Raw genomic sequence first — 12,574 nt, forward strand, 5'->3', positions numbered from 1 at the left:
ATACATAATTCCAGATTTTTTTTAAAGCAACATTTCATCTAATAATTTAATTATAAAGGTAAGTAAATAAATATAAAAATATCAAATCTATATTTATGCACTTTTTAGTTGACAGCAATGAAACATTAAACGGTAGTATACGATACTTACGACATCATAGTATGTATATTCATCTGCCGAGTATGCGAAGTTGGGAATTAATGTTGTTCATAATGTAACAATTAAACATTATTTAGGTTTTGTAACTAAATAAATTCCTTGGATTTTGGATTGGCTTACAAATAAGTAAATAAATAACTATATCTAAAAATAAAAGAAGTACGAGATTTATTCTTTTTTGAAAATGATTTTTGTTTTTTGTATCAACAGTTATTATATACATCCTAAACGAATAGCGTTGTATCATAATTTTTAAATAATTTAAAGAAATATAATACAAACATTCAAAAGTATATACTCATTCTAGATTTTAAAACTTTTAATTTTAATAAACTTTGAATTTTTTTCTGAAAATCAATTTATTTTTTTTTCAGGTACCTGCTTAACTTTTTTTGTTGACCGTAATAAAAAGGTTAAATCAATGTTATGAGTTACTACCCTTTTCTTAGGTAAAACGTACTCATGAGTAAGATATTTATATCAAATCAATATAATATATTACACACAATATCTAAATGACGATTTAATAAAGTTGCAAATAACGGATGTATTACATATAAAGGTCTATTATAATATTTTAAAAATGTACGAGATACATAATACAATATGTGTCAAGTTTATTCAAAAATAATCGGATCATCATCAGTAAGATCTTTACTCATCTGGATATGTAAATAAGATCATGAAGTAATTTATCTGGCATAAGAAAATAACTTAAATCCTATTTAATAATGTTACATAAAAACTTACTGAAACTATACACCTTTGGTATTGAGTATGTATCTATAATATGTATTTAGTGTAGGAACAAATTGTAACAAGACTTTTAGAATTTTACAGCAATATTTTGGAGATGACATTCTGTTTCTGACAACCTGTATTGAACATGTGCGGGAAGTTAGGGTTTGTGTAAGGTTTGGTAACTTAAACGTAGACCATAAGAGACAATAAACCAGGTAGACTAACTTATAAAACAAACGAAACAGTAGTTTGTGTTCGTGAATATAACCGTTTATTAACTGTTAGGTTAGATCAATAATAAATGGAATATTTTATGGTTTTTGGTCGAAATATATTAACAAAAGATTGGATATGAATCGAAACGAAATTTGACTACCATCTCTTAAACAATGTACAACGACAAAATCGGAATTCCATCACACAAAAGTTTTCAAAGGCGCGAAAGGAACTAGTATTGGATATTGCCTCTCAAAGAGATTTTTAATTTAAACGTATAACACCTATTTAAAATAATATTGTATCAATTAAGTTTTATTTAAAAATCCAGACACATTTTGATCATACCTCGTAGATCTGCAATTCCAGTGTACTTAAATGGTTTAGGTGAACTTAAAATATTACCACGTGTTTTTACAATCTATCGTAGTTAAATATACACGACTACTTTTTCATATAATTCATCGATTAAAACGGGGTTTGGAAAGACATGATATAGAAATTGGGGTAAAAAATATAGACATTTATAAGTAAATTTATACCTACTACATATGCGATTATTGAATGGACATAACTAAAATAACACGTACAATTGTAAGATGCATATATATCGCATAGAAAATGCTGTAGAAGATAACATCCTATTCGACTGATAAGTCACGTACAAAAATTAACGTTTCGTATAACGTTTCGCTTCTAATATCGTAAGCCTCGAAGCCGAAAATAATAAAAACAGTGAAATCGAGGAGTAAAATATTGTTCCCAAGGATTTGGTGAAACGCAATAATTTATCGAAATTCATACTTTATGCCACATAAGTTTTAAAGAAAAAAATATACTCGTAGAGTACGATTTAATTAGCACTCTCAACCTTGATTTATATTACAAAAAATATTTTTTTTAGGGTTAAATAAACATTAAATTAAAATAACAAACTTCTACGAGATACAATCGTTATCAGCTTAACGTCCAAGAATAATTTGTATAAAACACATTTCATATGTTTCTGCACGTATAAGTTAATAATTATAATGACCTATACCTGCCAACTCTACTTACTAACTAAAATAGGAAGTCAAATAAGATTTGTTATCAAATACGTTTTAAAAAACAAAAACTAGGATATTATGTAAGATGAATCAAACACAAATTGTATATAGTTGCATTTATACCCACCTTCAGCTATGTAATTTTTTCTCTATACTTATGAATTCAAGGTTTACAACTTCAGTGTTCATAATATTTTAAGCAAATTCAATATTTTCAGAAAACCATAACGAATGAAAAACGAATAGAGTAGGAGAGTAAATTATAATTTTTACACATCATATAAATGGTGCCCAATCACTATAATGATATGTCATCACAAACAAAGTATTGTTTATCCAAAATGCAATCAGTATAATGTATTTTACTTATTAAACGTATAGAAAAGAAAGATATTATGACATATTTGAAAATAATATCGTGACGCTGTTATTTATTTTTCATGATTCAACAAAAACTAAAAGCATTTCTAAAAAATAGTTACAAGTGGAGGTATAACTACACACGATTATATGAATATATGATATTGAATTGGAAATTGTTATTTTTATGATATAAAGTAATACATTTAATATTGGAAAACGTTAAAAATTATATTAATAGTTACTTTTTTATTAAGCAATTGCAAATTTCTTAAACAGTTTGTAATAGAAAGATTTTTAATGAACTGATTATATCTGTAGTTCAAATGAGGAATTAAAAAATAAATACTTTTTAAATAGTATTAAATATACTGAAATATATAGGTACCAGCTGTTTGGATCGGGCATCACCGTTTTTGAAAAAAGTTGTACTCTTCCCTTGTTGGCCAAACCAAAAAGTGGAATATTTACTTTTTGCTATACATATAGAAAATTATTAAAAATAAAAGTTGTAAAAAGTTGTTTATTTATTAGATATTTATTTTTATCGTGTATGAATGACAAAATTAATCAATATAATTACCTATGATAACTATTCATAGATTTTCGAAATAAACCACATTAAGTATTTTTTTTTTACAATTATTTACCTACCTACTTACGAAATTTGTTTTAAGACATTAACATAAGTTTGATAATATTGATTTATTGATTACCAAATCCCTACCAAATATTCCAAAATATGCACTAAAAATCGTTATTATATTCTACTACGCAGTTGTACAGTATATAGTTGTAGATAACAAACTGCATCAAAATATGCAGCAGGTTCATTTCAGTTTAGGAAAAAGGTAGCCATCAGATATTTATTATTTTATACATATTAAGCAACTAAGCAAAGTTTATTTAGTATTTGAGATAAAATATTACATGGTTGGATCATATTATTCCATTGCCACGTTTTCTACGAAAAGAACAACAACTGTTATCATCTGTACTGATAAAAATCATAATGCGTGTTATCCTATACTTTATCACAAGAATACAATTTTAAATGAGATTAATTTTAAAATCATAAGAAAAATTATATTTACTTAAAGTACTTATAGTTGATTAATTCGGAGGAACTCTGCATAGTTTTGGAGGGTCTAAGATCCACCGATCTCGGGGGGGGCTATTTCCACAGATGCCTACCATTCACGAAACAGGAAATTGATCATATATTAAAATTGAATACAATCATCTGCGTTTGTACGTAGGAATGTGATAAAGGTCAGCGACAATTATATAGGCTGATGGTAAAATTTTAAATATGTTTAATAAAGTATTTAATTTATAGTTCGTATTAATAACTCCCTTTGATTAGGTAAACAACTATTAAATATCAAAAGACTTTGAAATTGTATCTTACCTACATATTGTGAAAAAATTACTATACTTTCAGCTGTCTACTATAAATATATAGATTACTAATAGCAACCGTTCAAGTTGGTATGAAACACGATATTATCAACAATTCATCATGTCACTAGATCACCACACATTGAGAAAATCACTCGAAATTGGAGAACCTGTCATTATTAGGTAGGTACCTAAGTACAAATTGATATTTTCTTTCGGGGAACTAGGGCATGCAATAAATACGTTTGAACATCAATCATGCAAAATATAAAATATTATCAGAACCTTTACATAGTTCAATTTAATGCGAAATTAATTTAAGATAAAAGTTGTAATTTAATTATTCCAAGCCAATAGCAGGTAACATACATTTATTTATTTCTCAGTACTCTCTTTTATTACTTAATTATATTTTACATTTATTAAAAGATACTAAAAGTTTGTTCTCTCTCAAGTTATTTTAACAACATTTTGATAACCCAATGATAGCAATATCGTACCTTCTTTAAACTTTAAAGTATTCAGCAGATAACATACTTTAAAATCTTATCAGTTCAGACTTTCAGAGACTACTCTTATGAATGATGACTGCTTAGATTTTTTAATGTAATATTAAGTAGGTAAGTTCCCTATTATAGAAGTTATGGATCAACCCTAATGTATACATTTTTAATTTATCAATAAGATACCAGAAGTAAAAATATTTATGTATTTTACTATTCACCCTAAATATGGTGAATATAACCTTTATTCGTTTCATAGTAACAAGGGTATAAACACAAGTCACACATAGTATTCGTTTGTTTTTTTTTTTTAAACTTGACAAATAATATATTTTTTATGACAAATGTATGTTTCGTCTATAAATTATATAAATATTCTATAGCTACTAACAAATTGTAATATAAGTATACCTAATATAACTTATACCAATTATATTTAAATACGTTATGCAAAGTACATTATTATATAGTCATTATTACGCAGAATTACAAACCTTATCCAGTAATTTACATAATACATAATATTGTATACAAGTATGAACCATTATTACTAGACAATATAATATAATATAAACTTTACAACACATTAATAAGGTCTAATTATGGTTTTTCAACCTACGGCCCGTCAAACTTTTCAAATCAGCCAGCCAAGCTAAGTATAATTGATACTTAGAAAATAATATAAGTAAATTTATAGTTTTTAATTTTTTTTTACTAAATCTCAAATAATTAAGCTACTCTTATCTTTCTTAAATTGCATTACTTTTCAACCCTATCTAAACAATTTAAGCCCACGGTACCAAAACGTATTTCAGATTCAGACAGCTACAAAAAAAAAGTTGGTGATCCTGCATTAAGCGCATATTAACCTATTGATTGGTGTCCAATAATATTGTTACAGATTGTTATAGTACCCATACTTAAAAATATGCAAAACTTAAAGAACTACGAAATAAGAATTATAATTTAGGTAATGTTATGTAAGGATTCATACTTAATAGCATAAACTCTATGAGAATAATATATAGGTGTACAAGGTAGGTATACCAATACTAATAACAACAAAATACACATAAGACATATAGATAATGATCGACAATTTTTAAACAACATTTACAACATGAAAAAAGTTATATTATTTTACAGAAATATGATATTATAAAACCACATTATGAATGTAGAAAGTTTTTAAATAAAATATAATGCGACCCATCAAGTATAACAACTATAAAATTACTTAATATAAGCTATAAGTTGTAGCATAAAGTGCAAGTATTTTTTGTTGTGTATACTGTCATCTGTAAAAGAAAGATGTGTAAAAACAATATCCACATTAAATATAAATTAAGCTATAATATTTGTATTATACTTTGGCTAATTAATAATGTGCAAAATGAGGCGTGTACCTAAATGTACTAGAAATATTACATTCAATACAAATATAATACCAACTATAATATTACAATTTAATTAAGCTATAGTACAACATGAAACATGTATAAATTGATAAAATATGAATTAATGTATAAACGTCATTAATCCATTATTAAAGTAACATTAAAAGACGAATAATTTATTGATCAAAACTAAAATTATGGTAAATTTATTTATACCACAATTAGTAACGAACGCATATACATTATACATGTAGTTTTGGGTCGTAACTCATAAACATTAAATACAAATTTCCGAAAACTGCGTACATCAATGTTTAAAGTACGCAGGTACATGTAAAGAAGAGCTATATATTGAAGTACTAGTTATTATAATGCAATGCGTTAGTGTACCCTTATAATAAACATATATCCATGTGTGTATATAGTATACACTTATTGTACGTATAATATGTGATGTAAAATATCCAAAACACTTTCAAGAAAATGTACCAATACTATAAATTGCTTTTAGAGTGTTGTAAATAAATACATATATATATATATATATATATAGATATATTTTATAATATATTGCTATAAAGTATAAAGCATATTCAATATTTACAAAGATGCCGGATTAAACGTTTATTTTTAGAACAAACGGTTAAAATAGATGCAAATAATACGCATGTTAACACTATTTTCATATAAAATAATACCGTAGGTTATTTATATAGACGTATATTTGTATCAATATATTATCGATGTAGACGAACAATATATTTGATAATGCTCGTAAACTGTTGATAAAAACACCAAAATTTAAAAACACTAAAATAGGGTGTAGAGCAGCGTTTCTCAAAGCGTGGGTCGCGACCCACTGGTGGGGCGTCAGGCAATTTTTGGCTGGTCGGAAACATTTTTTGAATTATATAGATTCCAAGAAATTTATGTTAGGTACCTCATTATAAAAAGTGCATTTTAATTGTATTAATTATATTTTTATTCATATTAATTATAAACCTATAAAAAAACTAAATACCTAATAAAAATGTATACATATTTATATAATATAAATTTTATTTTTCACAAATTGTTGAAAAGTGAAACAATGTGGGTCGCGAAAGATTTTTCGGTGGAAATTCAGGTCACGATATTAAAAATATTGAGAACTACTGGTGTAGAGGAAAGGTTCTTTCTTCTCACAGTATTTGGGTGGTCAATATATATTATAATATAATACAACTATATAGTAGTATCGCTGACTTAATTTTACGATAAACTAAAAAAGAATTCTCACCTAAGTATACCGATAAGATCAAAAAACGAAGAATCACCAGTAAATAATAATACGTACGCTTAAATATTGTCATAACTGAAACCTAATAAACAAGTATATGCTATGTCTTAGTCTATATGGAAATCGCACCGTAAATTTATGAGGTGTGATTTGTCATTAACGAATAGTTATAGTTTTTCAAAAAATACGTTTGCGTTGCGTTCTACAAATCAGCCAACAACTCGAAAATAGCGTTGATATTTTAAAAACTGTATACTTTATTCATACCTATACTCATATGACAATACGTTTTAAAATCAAAATAAAAAAATTAATTTAAAAACAAATACAATATTATCTGTAAAGAAAGACAGATTTTAAGTACCTATAATATATACGTAAACATTATTGTTTAAAATTTAAACTAGTATGTCATATTTTGTATCTTAAATATATTTTATTACATATAATTATTCTTTGAAAGGAAAAAATAACAAAATTTTGTCACATTACATTAAATTCAAATTTCAAAGTATCTCTTGATAATTTATTATTATTATTTTTTTTTTTTACAAAATAATTATAAACAAAATAAATGTTATATTTAACTAAGGTCATATTATTTTCTGCACACACAGAAAACTGGTTTTTAATCACATAATTTAGCTTATTTTTATTGCCATATTATATTATGTTTATAATAAGGAACGTCAAATCGTTAGTTGTTAGTTACAAAAAACAACTTTATACACAAGTATTTCAACTTAATTTTACTTAAATATTATTCAGTCATTGTTTATATTGTACGTCGAAATATCTATTATACCTAAAAATGCAAATATAATACAATGACTGAACATCCTAAATATATGTATCATCTGTAATATTTAAAACGGTTTGATCTAAATTTCTAATTTAAAAAATACATTAAGATTGGGATAATTGTTTGATAGTGGTAGAATCGAAAGCACAAAAAGGTCACACAATAACCATAAACTAGCAATGACTTCCACCGAAATAGGTGTACGCTACAGCCAATCCAATTTGTTAGGTGAATTCGAGCAATGCTTTTTTATGTGCTGGTTTAGTTTGATATACTGAAATTACAGTTTTATTAGGTCATTGAGTAATCTTCCCACCAAATCGATAACGTCATTGTTAAGGCAATCGTCCCAAGGGATATTCCGAGTTAACGTCAAGCTATTAACGAGCGTTCTTCTCGACACTCTCCATCTTGCACACACCACCATTTTACATAAGCGCTGGAAATATGAACATTTTAAACAGTTTTTAATATTCGTATGAATAGGTCTCTAGGGACCAGAGAGATATTAATTGAAACACGTATATATTTCAGTAAATTAGAATATTTTATGGAAAGTTATGACAATAATTTTGTTTGGGATTTTATACATTTAAAATGAACACTGTAATGCAAGTCCATTATTAACATGACAATCAAATGGAACGCATAACTATGTATACTAGCTTTTAAAAATGAAACGTTATTTATTTTTTTACGTACAATGCATAGCATTGCACCAGCTTCTAGTTGTCTTGTAGTCCAAAATCGCAATTTGTGAAATATAAGAAATTGACACACTAAAATCCGGGATTTCTATTTTTAAATCGATAACACTAAAAATAATGATTTAAAAAAAAAATAATAAGTACGCAATTATTGTCTGTTTGTAATGATAACTGTCGGAAAATAAAAATATATAATGGAAGATAATCGCACTCAAAGACATTGTTATTCGAAAGAGGTCCGAGAAGCATGTTGAAAGACAACCAGGAAATGCTAACAAAATCCGCTGGAAATTTGGCCTGTGTCCATCCTAGGTCCACGAGTGTCGCTTTGGAGGGCTGTCGTCGACGACCCCGTACCAAAATAATACATTATTCGAAAGTAATTTGCGAAAGTTTTTAATTTCCAAATGCACTCACTTAAGGTTTAAAAAAAAAATCTACTTGGGAGCCGTCCAAATCACCCAGGGTTGAATAACAGTGAAACGTGAAAAGTGGCAACAAGATTTACAGATACATAATAGTACCTATATTACCTGCATCCCCGACTTTACTCATCGGCCATGGACACCAGCCTGCAAAGGACCGCGTAAACACCATATAATACGCCTATGCGGGATTATTATTCCCCGGCGACAGTAATGCAAAATCTCATTACACGCTAGGACAGCGATCTAACTATATCAACGTCACGAAATATTTTCGAGTTCTCGTCTATGGAGGCGGTGAAGCAAACACAATCGCTTGAATGTATAAAGGTCTTCCGTTGGTCCGTAAAATGCGGAAAACTGTGTGTGCGTGCATAGACTATTTGTCTATGCGGTGTTAATTTTTACGACATTACGGTAGTATATAATAGCATGGTAATACATTTATAATAGATTTTAATCCATTTCTCACGGATTAAAATATAATTGCCACTTACTGCACCCGTTTATCCTAACACAAGAAATCCAGTCCAGAGGTAGGTAGGCACCTAATACAAAGGTAAGTTAAATATATCGACGTTGCAGGGAGTATAAAAACAACACGTCTCTGGTGAAGTATTTTCACTGGTATAATATATTAAAATATAATTCTAGGACCAAACGAGAATAAAATTAGTTTTACTTTGTCATGGGAATCTTTAAATAAATACAATAGGTATAAGCATTAAGCAAATTATACCCGAAAAAAACCATTCATCCTTAGAAGAAACACAAATTTATTTTTCAATCATAATTTTGATTATAAATCAAAAACCTATTATATACTCAGCCTATTTCGAAAAAGATTTAAATCCATATAACAAAACATCAGGAGAAAAATTTTCTCTTATTTCATTCAATCAAGTGTCTTGGGCCAACATTAAATAATTATCCATATTAAATAATTTTGTAATAATTTAGCACTAATTTTGTCGGGCTTTTTTTGATGGACTTAAGGTATTTTTAATCTAAAATTTCTATACAAAATATAAATTATAGTGAGGTACGCTATTTAACTATTTAAATGATACGACGTTTTATCAATATTATTATGATTTTTCTGAATTAAGATTATTTCGTTTATAGCTTACATAGATTTCATTGGAATATATTGACAATGACATCGACTGATGAGCATTTTTTTTTCCAAGAAATAATAAAATAAATCAATTTTTCAGAGTTTGTCTCTTGCCAAATAGACAGACAATAAATATAATTTTATTAAAATATCTTTTAAATTGTCTTTCTCAAACTCAAAACGGAGAGGGGGTCTCATTTAAAAAACAGAAGTTTCTCTCCACTCCCTAAGTAGTACAAAAAATCTCAAGAATTTTAAAAATGATCTTTAAGTAGAAGTATTTAAAAATCCTAAAAATCAAATTATGAACAACAGCAATATTGATGATGACAAAGGAGGTGAACATTTTCGGTGAATCACCCTGTATATATATAAGTTTTTAAGTGAAAACTTAAGTAAGTGCCACATTCATCAATATACACACATATAATAAGATGTTTGGATGAAAAATTTTTACATTTCATGAATGACTGTCGATCAAATTATTCATAATATGAATTTCTAACCTGAATGTAATCTCCTGAAAAAAGTACACAAAAAATAATCAAATGTATTCATACAATGTAAAAAAATGAATTAATACCACGTAGTTCGTACAGCAATGTAAAACAAAATAGTAATAAGAAAATAAACTTGCTTATACCGTTTTTTTTTAATTTTTCAGATCTGTCTCACAAAAACAAAAATATTAATAATAACTTGAATGGTAAAGATGAAAAGAAAAATCAATACACTTAATATTATTCATACAGATGTATCATGTATACCTATTTAACAAAAAATATCTTCAGATAAACTTAAAACAAACTAAATAAAATTGTTTTTCACCTAAATCATGTATTTATACTAAAAATAAAGTGAGAAGCAAACGGGATATAAAACATCTTAATACAAAGACAACATCATAGAAACAAAATATGTCCGGAGATTATGTTACATAATATAACCTTTTATACATGATACAAATGGGTTATGACGACTTATGGGTGCCCCGCCGACGCACCTCCTTTTATATAGACTTTAATTTGAATCATTTTACGTTTACGGTGTACTAGTAGTACTACTATGTAATTACTACCTAATTATATGTATTTGCATTTAACATTAACAATTAATTAATAATATAGGTACATACAACCGAAATCGAGTTCAATGCACTTAAATAAAATATCGAGGATCATTTCTGAAAAACTATAATTTAACATAAACTTATTTATGCAATAATATAATTAAACCCGAAACATATTATACCTTGTAGATAAGTACTCTACATTATTAGAAAAACTAAAAGAACATCAATGATAATAATGTTCGATTAGGAAATCGTGTAGACCTAATGAGCACCAATTTGGTTCCACCAAATATATAGATATTTACAAAGAAATTCGTTTGGTTGAATATTTCGCACATTAAACGAAATACCCGAACACTAAACACATAGTTTCGGCAAATGCAGCGCCATTATAATTTACAGAACGGCAAGTGCAAAACCCGGTTAGTATAAACTGTAAAGTTAAAGACGATTCGCCAAACCTATACGGGACTGTAAAATGTTCGTTAAAAATTGTTCAAAACAAAATCGTGAAAAAGTTAACTATATATTGCAGATGCGCTAAAGTGTCGGATTCGAATAAGTACCAATGATAAACGTATGACTTTAAATGTATATAACATAGGTACCTATTATTATAGTACACATCGTTACGAAGGTATTAACTGGTTGCGAAAATGTATAAAAGTATATAGATGTAGCGAGATGATGGCGAGCATCTGTGTGAGCAGGGACGAGACACCACGTGCTTTTGCGCAGTAGTGTATAGGTACACGACATGAGTCATAATATTGTATTATACAGACGTACAGACATACACGGTCAAATGACACGCGTCGAAAACATTTCCATACCTACCTACACTACGCATATAATAATATATTATAATATATTATAAATATATAATATAATATATATATATTATATATTATGCGGAATACGCGATCGACCGCGTGCAGTGAATAACGCGCGATTTATATACTATATGCCCATAACCACACGGGTTTTCGGTTTAATAATTAATAATAATAATAATACAATGTACAGTTATACTTAGGCACTCGGCTGCGGTACTGACCTGTGCGGGAACGGTAATTACCCATCGCGGGTGCCGGCCGATCCCGGTGGCGGCCAGACACGTGGCGAACGGAAACATCGGTCCGGCTGCAGTGGCGGTGGCGGCTTCGGCGATAACGCCGACTGATACGGTCGGCGTGTGGACGCGGTGTGTGTTGGTTTGTCGTAGTGTGCGTCGCGTGTACGGCGTTTGTTTGCGTACAAGTGATCGTACTTACCCGCGCCGCGTGTGTAGATTTAAAACGCACCCCGACGGGGGGTTTCTCTATTATGGGGGGGGGGGGGGGGGG

At 28.3% G+C, this 12,574-nt stretch overlaps 1 protein-coding gene across 2 annotated transcripts in view; it reads right to left on the minus strand.

The window, feature by feature from the left end:
• LOC111041894 (high affinity cAMP-specific 3',5'-cyclic phosphodiesterase 7A-like) overlaps nt 1-12,574 on the minus strand; it is a 119,522-nt gene that overhangs the window by 83,132 nt on the left and 23,816 nt on the right. Inside the window, exon 1 of one of the 2 annotated variants that reach the window (XM_022326342.1) lies at nt 12,286-12,446. The exons of the other annotated variant lie outside the window; for it this stretch is intronic. Within the exon in view, the coding sequence (XP_022182034.1) occupies nt 12,286-12,363 (78 nt within the window). The 5' untranslated portion in view covers nt 12,364-12,446. Of the gene's footprint in view, nt 1-12,285; nt 12,447-12,574 lie in introns of those variants that run through there. 2 annotated transcript variants of the gene reach the window in all.

This window comes from Myzus persicae, unplaced genomic scaffold (genome assembly GCF_001856785.1).
Source record: "Myzus persicae strain clone G006 unplaced genomic scaffold, MPER_G0061.0, whole genome shotgun sequence".
Taxonomy (NCBI): Eukaryota; Metazoa; Arthropoda; class Insecta; order Hemiptera; family Aphididae; genus Myzus; species Myzus persicae.